The sequence below is a fragment of the Halyomorpha halys genome, unplaced genomic scaffold (assembly GCF_000696795.3).
Source record: "Halyomorpha halys isolate HHAL.00 unplaced genomic scaffold, Hhal_1.1 Scaffold533.1, whole genome shotgun sequence".
Taxonomy (NCBI): domain Eukaryota; kingdom Metazoa; phylum Arthropoda; class Insecta; order Hemiptera; family Pentatomidae; genus Halyomorpha; species Halyomorpha halys.
This window is the reverse complement of record NW_027108067.1, coordinates 102,925-118,044: the sequence shown is the minus strand read 5'-3', so window position 1 is coordinate 118,044 and position 15,120 is coordinate 102,925. Positions and strand designations below refer to the sequence as shown.

The 15,120-nt window shown below is 30.7% G+C and overlaps 2 protein-coding genes and 1 long non-coding RNA gene across 12 annotated transcripts in view; 2 read left to right on the top strand and 1 right to left on the bottom strand.

Moving 5' to 3' along the window:
* LOC106683974 (uncharacterized) overlaps positions 1-2,573 on the top strand; it is a 4,803-nt gene extending 2,230 nt beyond the window's left edge. Inside the window, exon 4 of the mRNA XM_014425758.3 lies at positions 2,199-2,573. Within this exon, the coding sequence (XP_014281244.1) occupies positions 2,199-2,444 (246 nt within the window). The 3' untranslated portion in view covers positions 2,445-2,573. The remainder of the gene's footprint in view (positions 1-2,198) is intronic.
* Positions 2,574-8,641: 6,068 nt separating this feature from the next.
* On the bottom strand, positions 8,642-10,633 carry LOC112211068 (uncharacterized). Its single transcript, XR_002945426.2, has 2 exons — positions 10,499-10,633; positions 8,642-9,081 (listed from the first exon to the last, which is right to left on the bottom strand). It is a non-coding gene; the product is annotated as an uncharacterized lncRNA (long non-coding RNA).
* Positions 9,259-15,120, top strand: part of Rfx (regulatory transcription factor Rfx) — a 43,111-nt gene continuing 37,249 nt past the window's right edge. For 2 of the 10 annotated variants that reach the window (XM_014425804.3, XM_014425801.2), the window contains exons 1-2: positions 9,259-9,443; positions 13,839-13,912. In XM_014425804.3, coding sequence (XP_014281290.1) covers positions 13,853-13,912 — 60 coding nt within the window. In that variant the 5' untranslated portion in view covers positions 9,259-9,443; positions 13,839-13,852. Of the gene's footprint in view, positions 9,444-10,148; positions 10,388-10,570; positions 10,795-11,106; positions 11,618-13,838; positions 13,913-15,120 lie in introns of those variants that run through there. The other 8 variants (XM_014425798.2, XM_014425797.3, XM_067046448.1 and 5 more) reach the window with 5 other exon arrangements.

Sequence of the window (15,120 nt, the reverse complement as noted above, 5' to 3'; positions counted from 1 at the left end):
CTTTTACCCACTCAAACTTTAGATGGCTAGCAATGACACTTTTTTTTTTAATTCTTAACAAATTTTATTAGATGTGGAACACCCCACCATATTGTCGAGGTTGTTGAATTAAATTGTTCTAACTCCTATTAAAACTATACCAGAAGACCTAGGCAATGCATGTTCAGTGGGTTAGGTAGCTGGATATATTTGTCTACAGGATGAGCCTTAAATCCTCAAAGGATGGAAACTTCACTCAATTGGAAATCAGCTTATCTGTCGTAAAAGGGATGACAAGTCCTTCAGAAACTAGTTGTAGGTCCTAGTGAAAGGAAAAGGAAGGTAGGAGGAAAGATCCAGAGAAGGCACTGTGAAATAAAAGTCTAATATACATTTACAAAAATAGCACTAGAATGTATTGATTCACTATGCATTTTATTCTTCACTACCTCCTAAGGAGGTTTTTATTTCCCTAATTAATAAAAAGGGGATTTTCATACTGAGGTCTGTAAATTTATGCTTAGTCAACCCTCTGGACTATTAAACGCCATCTAGAAATACTAGGTGTAAGATGTTAGCTTTTAGTTGATCAGAAGATTCTGTTGTAATCATTATTGATTCAAATAATACGTTAAAGAATATTACACTGTATAACATGGTTGTCACTAGCGTGAAATTAAAGTATGAACAAGAAATAGTACAAACATTAACATAAGGCGTTTGCCTGATGACAGTAGTAGTTCACGTATTAGCTAGTTGGTTGTGTCATTTAAAGTGGTGACCAACATATAGTAGCATGGTTGCTATTGTATTATGCTTCTTACTTTTCTTCATGAATCATGCAAAACATAGTGTTTTATATTGAGAGATGAAAATTGCTTTAATGTTTTTAAAATAAAGTTTTGTGCTAAATATTTGGAATGAAGAAAGATGTGTTCAAGGCTACACAGTGCCAAATCAGGTGAAATGTTGCTAGAAATATAATTAAGGTGGTAGCATTGCAGCAAATGAAACAAGTGTATTGTTTCTATAATTGTTGGGATTGATAACAAATGAATCCTTGTAAAGTTAATAAGCGATGAGCTGACTGAACAACTATTAAGGAATAGAACAAAACACATGTAGGAGGGCTGCATTAAGGCTGATGTTGCAGGCTTGAGTTTGAATATCAGTCAGTTGGCAGAGCCATGTAGATAGCAGTTGGTGGCATCAACATCAAATCTTCACATTTGCTAAGCCTTTTATTTCTTATAAACTTACCTGCCATGGTATTTTAACGTTCACATGATAAGGGTATTCATGATCTTTAGTCTAACATGTTAAATGGAAAAATATTTCCTTCGTTTACCTTGTTATAACGATATAACATGGTTGAGAGTCTTACTAGGTCTGTTAAATGGAGAATGAAGTCACGCAACAGACCAGCTGAGCTCGTCACCATTTTGTTTGTTATGTTAAGTTTGTGGTTTGATTTTGTATTAATATTGTTTTGGAAGTTTATAAATCTAATGAAACTATAGATGGCAATAATAATAGTGTAATGACAGTTGTTAATTAGCTCATCTTGATTCTCTTCCTCCCAAGTTAAAAGATCAGCAAGACACTCAGTAGTCAAACTTCCACTTTTCACTCACTTTAGGCATCCCATAATTAATTACTTAATCAAAACGTAGAAGTAAACAATAAGATGAAGTTTTGGAAGAAAATGTTATGAAACAAGTTGCTCAAAAATCCGCAAGGAGCTCTTATGTATTTAACATTTAACTTTTAATAAGGCTGCTCACAATCCATCCTATACTTACAACATTCAACACATCATGAGTACCCTTGATATTGACCATCATAGTACTAATAATATATTTTAGGTTTATTTTAATATTTGTTATTGTTGAATAGTGTTTAAAACTAAGTAGTACAGAGAATATTTAAATCATCAGTGCCAATGATACTAAGGAAGATCATACCCAGTAAAGGGAAAATCTTGGAACCACTGTGGTCATGTTACATATTGAGATCCATAGGACTGTGGGTGTAAAGTCATTTAATATAATGACTAATGGTTTTATTGGTTGTTACAATATAATAGAACAATTCTTATTGATTTTCTGATTGATTGATTGATTAATGTTATACTTAAATTAATTTAATGTTTTCAAAAGATTTTTTGTTCATTGATTATGTTATTTAATATATTACATTTGTTTGTTTTTATTTCATAGGGAGGTCGTACTCCGTTAAGTGTTGTTTCGACAAACAACTCTCCACTCCCTTCTCCACTTGGTAAGCCATGGCGAGGTATTCGGGAGGAACGTTTGCGCCTGGGCCTAGAAAATACTCCTCCTCCTAGCCAAGAACCTTATCCAGATGTTGTTCAGTCTGCACCTGGCAAAGTTGGGATCAAGAGAACGGCTAAGAAATCTTGGGCAAGGGCACATTGGGCACTTGATGAGTCTGTTGTGATTTAGAAATTGTAGGTGATTTCACTTCTATAAACTTAATTGATTGTAACGAATGTGATGACTATTTTCTTAGCTCTGTTAAATTGGTATTGACTACTGCGGTAGCTCACTTCTGTGCTTACTTTTTTGTAAGAAGTATCATCTACCGCTTATATTTTTAAAAATAGTAAACATAATTGTTTTATAAAAAAAAAAATAATGTGAAGCTTATTACTAGTATTAATGTCCATATTGTATAAAAAATATTTACTGTTTTTCAAAGCTGATTCAGACAATTGCTAATTATTTATTTTTATTATAACCTTATTAAATGATTTTTGTTTTGATACATCATGAATAATTATTATGTGCATTGAATCGGAAGACCATTGTTATATATTTGAACTGAATCTTCACAAGAAGATGAAATAATTTGTGTATATATTAAATGTTTTGTATTTTTAAAGTGTTCATTATATAAAACCCTGTTCATTATGGAATATAGTAAAATCAGGTGATTTTCAAAGGAAATCCTATGTAAGATATTATGGAAAGTATTGAGCTTAAAATCCATGACTCATATAAGAAAAAAACTAAAGTGGAACTTCTTATCAAATAGCATGTTAACAGATCGTGTTGCTTGAATAAATCTATTAGAACGTCTCTTGCGACCATGGATGCCACGTTGGTGGGCAAGAGACCACTAGATAGATGTCTTTTTCCACACCTCTTCAACCAGTCCTTATTTAACTTGAGTGGTGAATTGATTTATTATTTAAAAAGTATCCTTTGGAGGTCTCAAATGTATATTTTTTTCATCTCAGACATTTTTTTGTAACAGTTTTAAATAAATCGGAAGCGTGGAGGAGTGCCACGATTTATTGTCACCTTCTGTTTAACCTTTCGCTTTGAACAGCCCTGCAAAGTGGAACGAAATGTCGGACATTAAATAGTTATGAACTATATGTTCTTTTTTTTACGCAACCCTGACCATCTTATATTTAAGTTTTACGGTCAACTATATATATTATATATTAAAAGCCATGTGCTACCCACCCTCACTCTGGACTTGGGCTAAAGAGGGATCAACCTTGGACGATATTTGAAAATTAATCTGCTTAAAACTTTATTTTGAGTCACTTTTATTTTATATTTACTGGATAAAACTTTATTGCTGATTTACAAACATTAAGGAATATAATCAATTCTAACTTTAAATTTTCACAAGAATGTGTTGTCCCCTGAAGGCTGATTCTGAAGCTCTTGGGGACCATCCAGGATGAGAATTACCATTCCTGGCAGACCCCTTTGAAAGTTATACAATAACCAGCTGTTATCCCTAGTTTCCATAGCCTATATTTCCTTTATGGCAATTAGTCTTAATTTGTTTAAGTTCATGGTAATGATAACTACAGTGGATTGAATAACTTGTGTTTTATTTCTAAAAATTTCAACTTCCTAGCCCTCACCTCTTTGAGATACAAGTGATCACTATGTTAGTAAATGAGATTGGTGTGTTGTGAATGACAATGGAGGCACATAATTTCTGTTATTTTTTTTAAAAATTCAAGTATTAATAATAATAAAAGTTTAGCGAACCCTAAGGTTCAATGTGGATACCAGCATACATCTGTTTTGTGATGCCTGTCCAAACCCAAATCTACATGATCAGCCTTGATGCAATCTTCTCTCCTTCACTTGGGTCTACCTGGGGATGTTTCCTGTTTGTTTATTGTATATTAATACTTTAGATATCCTTATGTTACAAAGTCCTACAACCCTACACGCCCTAGAATTTTGTTGGCTGTAGTGCTATAACCGGAATTATATTAACGGGGTACAGTTCAGCACTGTATAACTTTCTAAATTCTCCGCATAATTCTGTACATTTAATTACTTTATTTTTAAAACCTTGAGTCACTGTTCTTCCGTATTGTAAGAGGCCACGTTTCGCATCTTCATGAAGAGTAGGAAGGGTAGTAATTTTGTAAATTCTAACTTTTATGTTCCTGGACAGAAAACGTGAGCTAAGCAATTTCAAAATAAAAGCATTTCCCGCCTTTAACCTTTTATTTCCTCATTAATTTCGTTTTTTAGAGTTACCATAGAACCGAAATACTTATACCTATCAGCGTGTTCAAATGGATTTCCTCCAATATCGATTTCACCAAAATCTCCCTCGTTTGCACTGGTAGCCATATATTCTGTTTTGTCCCTATTAATTTCGAGCGCTAGTCCCTTACTAGTGCTTATCAAAGTAGTTGTATTGAGTTCTATAATTACCTTGTCCTCACCCAATAATGCCAAATCATCAGGATACCCAAGGACTGGTATTTCACTACCTGAAGTTAAACCCTTATCAGTATTCATCACATTTTTAATAATATATTCTAGAGCTGGATTAAACAAGATAGGTGTTTAAGAATTGCTTTGTTTTAAACCCGACCGAACCTTGAACTCCTCAGAATAATGACTACCGATTCGAACTATTAGGTATTAGAACTTTTTTTTTGGACCACTTCAAGAGATAAAGAACTTAACCACGGAAAGAAATGACAAAAAACTTTTTTGGTAAAAAAGTCAAAACATTTTGGATTTAACAAAATACAATTGCCTGTGAACTTTATCAAAGGATGTGCTAGTTTTGAAGGAAGTTAAATTTTGCTCTGCTAGTATTAGTTTCTCGTTCAAATAAATTAAATTTACATAGTGAAGGCTAGTTGAATTTTTATTGCCATTATACCTGGCGCATTAGTTAAACCAGTTAGTTCATGGGTGTATATTTTCTGAAATGTCCATTGAAGAAGTATTATCGTTTCCATTTTTTGCATTATCTGAAGATCTTATTTTGGGTTCTGCGGTATCCTATCGAAATTATTTTTCTTGCCCATATTGAAGGGTAGAAACAAAACTCCAGGTGGTTTACCTATTATTAAATGACAATTTCATCGGTCTTTCTTGAGTCACCGTTCAAGTCTATCGTCACTGAATCGATCCAAAATCTGTTGGAATATTTCTTTACTTTTTCTTGATCATAAGGAAAATTTTGTCACTTTTAATGACCTAAGGCTGATAGGTCCACTGTTTGGGCGCCAGATAAAGAACAACCGCGGAAAGAACTTAAAAAAACTTTATTAGTATAAAAGTCACAAGCATTCAATACTACTATTACGAATAACAAGATAACTCTAATGATTGAGTGATTGACTTAGGCCTCTAACAAGGGATGTTAGTTATGGATTTTTTTTTTTTTTTTTTTACATGTCTACTCCTAGAGAAACAATTGTTAAAATTTAGCTCTTAGGTTTTGCTACTTTTGAGATAGAGTGATCTCTATCACTATGTGATATGTGAGTGAATGAGATAGGTTTGTCCGTTTGAATATGTGGATGACTGATTTTTGTCCCGATGTGGCTGGAGTAGGAAGCAAAATCCTCGCGGCCTCTACAATGATTGATTTAAAAGTTTATAAAGAACAGGATAACAACTCTTGTTGTTATAATGCAGTAATAAATTTCATTCTTGAGTAATACCTAAAGACATATAATAATATTATTAAAAAAATAAAATATATTAAATATTGAGTGGAAGGAGGTCTGCCGTATTATTTTGCCCCCAGGGCCCTCCTCCTCCACTATGTTATTTTGCTTCAGGTCCAGGCTCAGCTGTCAACAGCAGTAGTGGCAGGCCGAATTATGATGAACTATATATTTTCATAATTCAAGTGCAAACTTTCTTCTGAAATGGGCATTATAGAATGATAAGAACAAATATTTCCATTTTAAATGAAAAAACCTGAATAGTTAGCTATTTGTAAGCCGCTGCTTTCAAAATGGCGACGTATTGATTTATTTAAAAAATCCAACTTTATAAAAAACAAATGAATGCACATTATTTTGTGTCAGAAAATGATTTTGTTTTTACTTGGACTTTAATACTGGTACAATAAATCTCTTTGAAAAGTATGTATTGAACTATTACAGGTACACACCACCGGGAGTGTTTCTCTCATTATTCACTTAGTGCTCAATATCATTTATGCCCCCTATTACACCTTTTTTAAAGAGAAAGCTCTTTGATTTCAATAGTTTCCGAGATGCAAATTAAAAAAAAAAAATATTTTTATTCTAATAACGAGAAGTAAACATTTTGTAAATTTATTTTGGAAAATATTAGACTTGCAGATGTCTATTAGCACTCAATTAAAGAGAGTCTGATGCGCTATAATGTAGTTTATAATAATTATAATTGTGAGGAGAAGATGGTCGGGGGTGCGCTCAGCAAATAAATAATAAACTATTTATTTGTGCCGACGTTTAGACCTGAATTTCAGGTTTCATCAAGACTAAAAAAACAAAGAGATTACAACCATCACTCAGAAAAACATAAAAATAATAAACAAACATACTTGGAAATATACATAATAATGAATTAAGTAGAAAATATTAGATTAATAACAATAGAAGTAGATATTAGTAGATTGATAACAATAGAAGATGAAATATTGTATTATAGAAGTAAGAATAATACAAAATAAATAATGAAAAATTAAAGAAAAGAAAGTGTTGAAGAAATAAAGAAGTAAAAATAAACATTATGTTTACTTCTGTTTTTTATTTTATGCGTTTATTTGCTGACCAGACCCCAACCATCTTCTCGTATTAATCTCCGGTAACTATTAACACTTCATGATAATTACTGGTGTATGATTAGTAGTTTCTATTATATAGGCCAAAATAAATTCACAAAATGATTTCTCGTAATTTGGAGGAAAAAAAACTTTTGGCTTAAAAATTATGAACAACTATGTATGACCACTATCCAAGGGTGTACCCAGGATCAAAACTAGGGGGCATCCCATGTTCGTTCAGGTTGACATTACAGCACGGAATAAGGGAATGAAACCAAAATTATATATAATTATAGCAGTGCTTTATGAATTATTCCAATAATTTGCTTGAAAAAATATCCATTTTGTCCCAACAATTTTTTTATTATTTTAACACTTCAACGTTTCGGCCATTCCGGCCATTTTGAAGTAATTAATTAATTAAGTAAGTAAGTAATTTAAACAGAGATTAAAAATTTGTCAATGTGATACTAAATATATGTTAAGGTGATACTAAGCACTATAATATGTGATACTAGATACTGTAAATTAGTTAATACGTTGATGACTAATGATAAATAATTTAACAAAGGCAATATGGCCTGCAATTATGTTGATAACTTGGCTGTGATAGTGTAATAAAATCCTTAAAAATGGCCGGAATGCCCAAAACGTTGGAGTTTTAAAATAATAAAAAAAAATTGTTGAGACAAAATTGATATTTTTTTTTAGAAATACTAAACAAATCTCTTTTAAACAAAAGTTTCCATTTTATGAAAATATCAATTTTTATTAAATTATCTTTTTTTTACATATAGGATAGGGGGGGAAGAAGCAGCTGCGCTTTCCTGGATACGCCCATTCTACAATTCGTACAGTAGTCCATTAGAATTCAAAATAAAGCTAATTAAATGTCCCATGATGTGGTTTATAATGTTTATCTTCATAGGATAAGTTTCCATTATATTCGCCAAAATAAATTCGTAAAATATTGTTCTCATTATTTGGTCACACGGAAATTCTGATTTATAAAAAACTCTAGGGAACTATTGAACGTATAGATATCTAGTTATGCAGACTATATAACTTTATACTCTATGTAAAAATAAAATCATTTCCTGACAGAAAAAAACACGTCTTTTAAAAAATAAAATTCAACTAATCAATAGGTCGTCATTTTTTAAAGCAGCAGTTTTGAAATGAAAGATAATTTCTTACTATTTAAAATGGAATACACTTCACATTTAAATCTTTTATGGCACTCCTATCGTATTTTGCCCCTAACTTCAGATCTAAATTTCCTATGATTTGGGAACCTTGGAATTCAGGTAATTATATAAATATATATAAAATGCGGTGAATCTGTGAGACTCAATCAAGATTTGTTATTATAATTATATATCTGTTTACGATAGGTCCCGTCTTATACATCATAAAGGAGTTACTAAAAAAAGAAGTTACATAAATGGTGCTGGGACTTAAATGTTAGCACTATTATTAACTATTTACTAGTTACTAATTAATTACTAGTTATTAATTATTAACTAGTTACTGTAATTAAGCTAATGTATCATAAACGTGTCATGAAAATCAAGGGGGATCTAAAAACAAAGAATAGTTTTTCTACATGGTTTATTTGATGAATTTTTCGATATTGTTGGCCGTTTAATCACTATTGCACTTGAATTTTCAACTTCTAAACGTCTTTTTTAATGCTTAGGCCAATACTTTTTCTTTATTTGTATATGGTTCGTGATTACGTGAATGTCAAACTTTAATAACAGGCTAATTATGGTGAAATTGAACCAAATGCTGAGTGATAGTGACCGAAAAAGAAATTCAATTCAAACTGGTGAGTCTACCCCCTTGTGAGGTCATTTTAGTAAAGTGCGGCTACTATTTTTTCCTGGGAACATTGGTTTTTTTTAAATCATTAAATATAGGGAACACGACTATGTATAACTTATATGGTTGTGAGGGAGTCTAACCCACAATGTAGAAGTCTATTGCCATCAGCCAATTAAAGCCTGAAATACCAGCCAATAGTTGAACTATCTAAAACAGAAAAAACAAAACAAATAATGTTTTGAATTAGTAAAATCTTTTTCAATCATAAGAATTTATTCTACAATACATCAAAATCATGATAATTAATTTTTAACTATTATGGTATCACATTTTTAATTTACGAATTTAAATTTTATTTTATCGCTTGGTTACTATAGTTAATAAAAGTGTAAGGTTTTGTTTTACAATTTATTTTATAACAACATGGGTGATCGACGTGTTTATATGTATCAACGAAAAATTGTTAAAAAATGAGGCCTCCACAAGACCTAAAAGGTGATATATTAAACACACGACTCCTGAGGCAGGAGTATTTCAGTGTCAGGCTGTACCAACCTGCGATTTAGCAGGTTAGTAATTTTTTTTTTAGTTGCTCGTTAGATAAGCCCTTCACAAAAAAAACTCAAACGATGGAAACGCAAGAACATTGTAGGTAGAGGAAATTAGTTTTCATCCCAAGAAAACGTTAACCTGGCCGCATTAAAAAAAAAAAATGGTTTTCTAATTAATTCCTTTAATTTTGTTAAAGTTTTTATGGAAACTACACTACAAAATACTTCCTATAAGTTCTGCAACGACATTGTCATTTTTTTTATTTCTTTAATGTTTTTACAATTTTGGTTAGGGATAGGAGTTCTAGTAATGATTGTACTAACATAATTATGGGTAAAAATACGGAACTCACGATATAGTACCTAGTGATTTAATTTTTAAATTAGGAAAGTTTCTATAAAAAAAATTCGTTTAGAAATAAGATAGCTATTATTATTATTAGGCATAATTTACACTTGTTAATTTACTTTTCAGACATAAAAATGAATAAAAGATAATTATTTGTAGCGTGAACCAATAGAAATTTCTCAGATTTATTTCTTTATTAACCAAAGTTAAATGAAAAATATATCTTTTTTTTGGGTACTGTTGGAGTTTTGTTTTAATAAACTATAATTGAAATTTATATTAAGTGTGATTGGCACATACTGGATCACATATTTATAATTTTAAACATTTCGTATTTAATAAAACATGTGGTGAAGAAGGGTGGATTATAACAGTTGTCTTGACAACTGAATAATTATATCTCCTAAGTTAATTTTTAAGGTTTTTCTTTGTTGAGCTTGTATTCATTTATTAGAAAACCATTAATTTGAGAAAGAGATGAGTGTTAAAGTAGAATTTATTGAAGGTGATTACTTAGAACAAGACTTTACTAGATCTGAATCTATCAAAGTGGTTAGGTTTCAAGAAAGTCTTACGAAAAGAAAACGTGGGCGTCCCAGAAAAATAAAAACAGGTAATTTATTTCGAATCTTAAATTAATTTACTAGTGTTACTAGTTATGTAATGTTTTATAATAAAAGAAATTGAAATGTTGCTCACAATACACAAGTAATAATTGTCAAACCTGTGTTCTATTGATTTCGCTAGTGTCCCCATCTATCGCTTTAAAGAAGTAACCGATGTTCGATTTGATAAAGTAGTTGCCTTTCTTTGAGTGTTATCTCTAGTTTTCCTCTCCTTTCAGAGGATTACTCTAATTTGATCGAAGGAAAAAGATGGTTTCGTAAAATGGATGCTTTTTAAATTGCAATGAGTGCTAGAATCTTTTTTTGAAATCGATACGTGGTGGGGGTAAGAGAGCCTAGCAACGGCCCGATGCGGTTTCTATAGACACCAGAAATCGGCGCCCCTACAACTTAGGTAACTTGATAACAATTAACTGCAACTTATGCTGTATTCAGCCCAGCTAAAATTCGTGCGTAATTAAATGTTGTGTCATGATATTAACCAATTTCTATTTCATGAATAAATTTTGGCCTTTGACTAAAAGGAGTGCCAATATGGCGTTTTTAAAATAATTTTTTTTCTTTTACAAATTAATTTTTTCTAGTACCATACATTTAAATGTCTTACCTTAACATTAGATGCATAGCAATATTATTATCTTCATGCTCAAAGGTTGGGTTATGACAAAAGCCATGATTACACACAACTGATAAGAGCTTAAGGAACTAGTTGATAAAATTGAGGTTTTTCCAATTTGTATATTTCTAACTGCTTTCCTTCCTTCTTGTGTTTTTTTTCTGTAGTGTTGAGAAACAGATTTCAATAGCCAACAGTTTCCTTAGATTGCTTTTAGTGTAAAGCAGACTGTACGTTTTTACCGGACAGATGCAATATTTTACTCCCCCTTTTTTTTATTCCTTCACCTGCTGTTATGCTTGGCGTACCATAGATATTACACTGTTTATTAAACCGTGTAGAGCACCTGTCATCAAACACATGTTTCTGTCGGTTAAGTCCCTATAGATTTTTGGTGCGCTGTGTCAGACGGTATTGGCTTAGTTGCTCCTCACCATAGTAACAAGTCACAAACAAGATCACTACTTATTTTCTGGTTAGATTTTCCTTTATAATATAAAATTGCTATTTTGGGTGTTTCCATGTTATATTAAAAGTAATTATCCATTGGTGACAGAACTATTTAAGGTTCATTTTACTGTATCCAGGGTATTGTAAATAGGTACGTATTAATACATTTTTGTTTTATTGATTAGTAATTATGATTCATAGCTGCAATATTGACATTAATATTTTCAATGAATCATTTTAAAAATATGCAAATAGATGTGTAACTCTTTATTTTTTAACTGTAATTTGTTTTTGGCAATTTATAATTCACAATATCTCAAATAATTTATGATTCCTTATCTCATGATTTTTTTTCCACTTCATTCGTACAATTATGTGGTGTTAGAGTATTGTGACATTTATGACATTCTTTTCCAGTTGAACTTCTGAAGAATATTATTATCTTAAAATTAATGAGTTAAATATTTTCAATTTTACAACTAAATTTTAAACTTTTAAATTGCAGTTTTTATGTGAAATAATATAACATTGATAATTATTTTTAATATACATTTTTTTATAAGTTATCATGATGACATGATGTTAATTATGTATTTTATTAGTCATATGTCACCTTTTGACATCCTTCTGGAAGTTGCATTACATCTATAGTAATGGAATACATCTTTTTATTTTTTTATGTTAGGAATATAAGTCTCCTATTATCTAATATTGTAAATGTATTGGTCTTTTCCAAAGACATTTGATCTTAATTTCTTAGAAAACTGATACAAATGTGTTGATAAGTTAAAGTATATAGGCATAAATACTCTTTATATATATTGTATATGCATGTATTAATTTTTTTTTATTGTCTTCTCTTCTATGGTATCCTTCTGGATCAGTGTTACCTATTTAATTATAGGATAAGGAATGCATGTGTGGTTGAAAGATAACAATTTAAATGGTTGGTTATAATGTTAGCAGTAACAGTTTAGACAAATATATAAAAAGTGAGGAGGGAAATGATTGATGATATTTTAAATATACGGTTTTCTTCTTTTTCATTAAAAAAGAGGAAGAAAAAAAAAAGTTTTATACAAATATTGTGTTAGCATGAATATTTCAATTTCTGGCAAACATGTTTTCTATACCATTTTTTTCAAAATGTTTACAACATTTTCCTGTATACTGGTGGTAACTAAACCACCTTCCTGGCCATTACTGGTATTCAGACCATGGTAGGGGATCAGGTTTTCATTTTGTGGGACTGGCACAGATATAAATGTTGACCCCCAGTCCAAATACGAACTAAAGCTTTAACTCACTCTGCTACAATTGGATCATTACCTTCCACTATATTCTTTCCACTTAATACAGAAGCAGCTTTGTACATCGTGGTAACAAATGGATTTTCTTCTGCTTCAGAAGCCTTTGCAGCATTTCCTAGTGCATGTCTTTGTCTGTATTTACCACTGATCCCAGCTGCATGAATTTTTCAAAGTTTTATCTTCTAGCTTGAATGGTTTAACCATTTTGACAGTTATCATAGTCGCCATGACTGATATCATTAATTTGGGAGGGATTCCAAGTTTCTCCATTCCTATATTCAGTTTTTTTCGTGACACATTATCATAGGGTGCCTTAAATTCCATGAAAAGCATAATCCATATTAGAATTAAATTCCTTCATCATCTCTAGAATGTACTTAATAAAAAAAATTGATCGATTGTGGATTTTTCTGGTGTCCCACCAGATACTTCACTGGATATTGCCTCAGCGAGAAGACAGCTTATTATTGTGTTTTTAAGAGGTGTTTTATGGTGTTGGGAATAATATGAGAGTCCTGTAGTTGTGTTACTCTTATTCAAAATTTAACAATCATTATTTGTTGAAAGTATTCTAGCTTCATATTTATAATTACATTATATATATATATATATATGTGTGTGTGTGTGTTTGTTTATGAATGAAATTAAAATTATACAATTATTCCATGCATGCTACTTCATCTATTAGGCCCCACTACACAATAAAACTTGTAATTTAACAAATTCCTATAATATGCTTCAACATGTTGTTGTATACTGCAAAATATAACCTTCACCTGTTGCACAAATATTTTCAGTTTTGAATGATCCACTATAAGCAGTTTCATAATATGTCAAACTATCCCATTAATGATCAATAGAATTGTGTAATCAACAGTTTGATCGTGTATGAAGGCCTTAAAATTTTGGTCATACTACATTTTGGAGAAGGAAGAGCATTCTGTTGATGTTGGAACAAATTATTCTTCTGTTTATCTCTGGATACAAATAAATATACTTAGCTTCTTTTAAATTTTTAAACATTTAAGTTATGCAAAGTAATATTTATTTTTTATGTTTTAGAGTCAGAGTGGGAGATGGCATCACAGGGCGGTGATACAACTGTTACAGTGGTCCCACAAACTCAAATACTTCAGGTATTTTTTTCTTATTGTGTTATTAAAAACAAGTTGCAGTGCTTTTATAGCCTTTCCATAAAGCATTCAAAGCCATTTTTTCAAAAAATAATTTTTATAGTTTTCCGTGTTTAAAAAGTATTTAAACTGGACCAATTTTCTTCAAATCATCATTTTGGATTTAGTACTATTTGAAAATGACCTCCACAACATCAAGCTATGAAATGGTTACTTTACTAACAAGTGGAAGAATGTAAACATGTATCTCATAGATTTTGTTGAAACTTTTTTAACAATATTAGGAGCCAATATTTCTTAGTATCCCTGAAAAAAAGTTGGGAAATTGGCATGTGCAGTACACATTTTATTTTATATTTTTTGTTCTGATGAAGGTAGAAAAATGAGTTCAGTGCCAAATCACCCCTATTGCCAATAACAATAATTAAAAAAACTCCATCAAAATGTTCAAGTATTTGAGGTTGATAAAAATGATTACAATATCGAAAACTTTTAAATATGATTGTGAACATATGATTTTTTTTGGGGGGGGGGAAAGCATTTTTCTTAAGAGCATATGTAGAAATGAGTTCACCAAAAAAATAGTTTATTTTTATTTTTGTTTTGTTTATATTTCATTGATGATAATTGAAAAAAAAAAAATGTTTTCGCTAAAAATTGGTTTTAGATTTCTAGTTTTACATTTTTCTCCTGCTTCACATGTACAGTGCAGGAGCTAAAATTTTACACAAATTTCCACCATAATTTGAGGTTTTCACAAAAAAATTAGATATTTTCTAAGTTCAGTAGAAATATGTTTTTGGGGAGCAGAAAACTAATCTTGGTTTTTATTATTTTTAAACAACGTTTTCACTTTTCAAAAGAAATATTTGCTTGCTTTGTTTGTTTTACAGTTTACTTTTTCAAACATGTACTTAATATATTTCAAATCAAACAGTTTATTTAGAATTATGACTTGATGTGATTTTTTCTATTAATGTGATGAATTTTAGTTATGACTAGATATTTGAATATTAATGCTAAGGAAATTTTTGGATGGAATTCCTTTATAATTAATATAGGCATGAACAGTGGAAAAGTAGAAATAAAAATTAAAAATACTACAAAAACTATTAGTGAGGTGTAGATAGTTGACCGTAGATTAATGATTGGAGAAGTTTGTCGGGGGGTGCGGTCAGCAAAGAACAACATAAATAAACAAAACCATATTT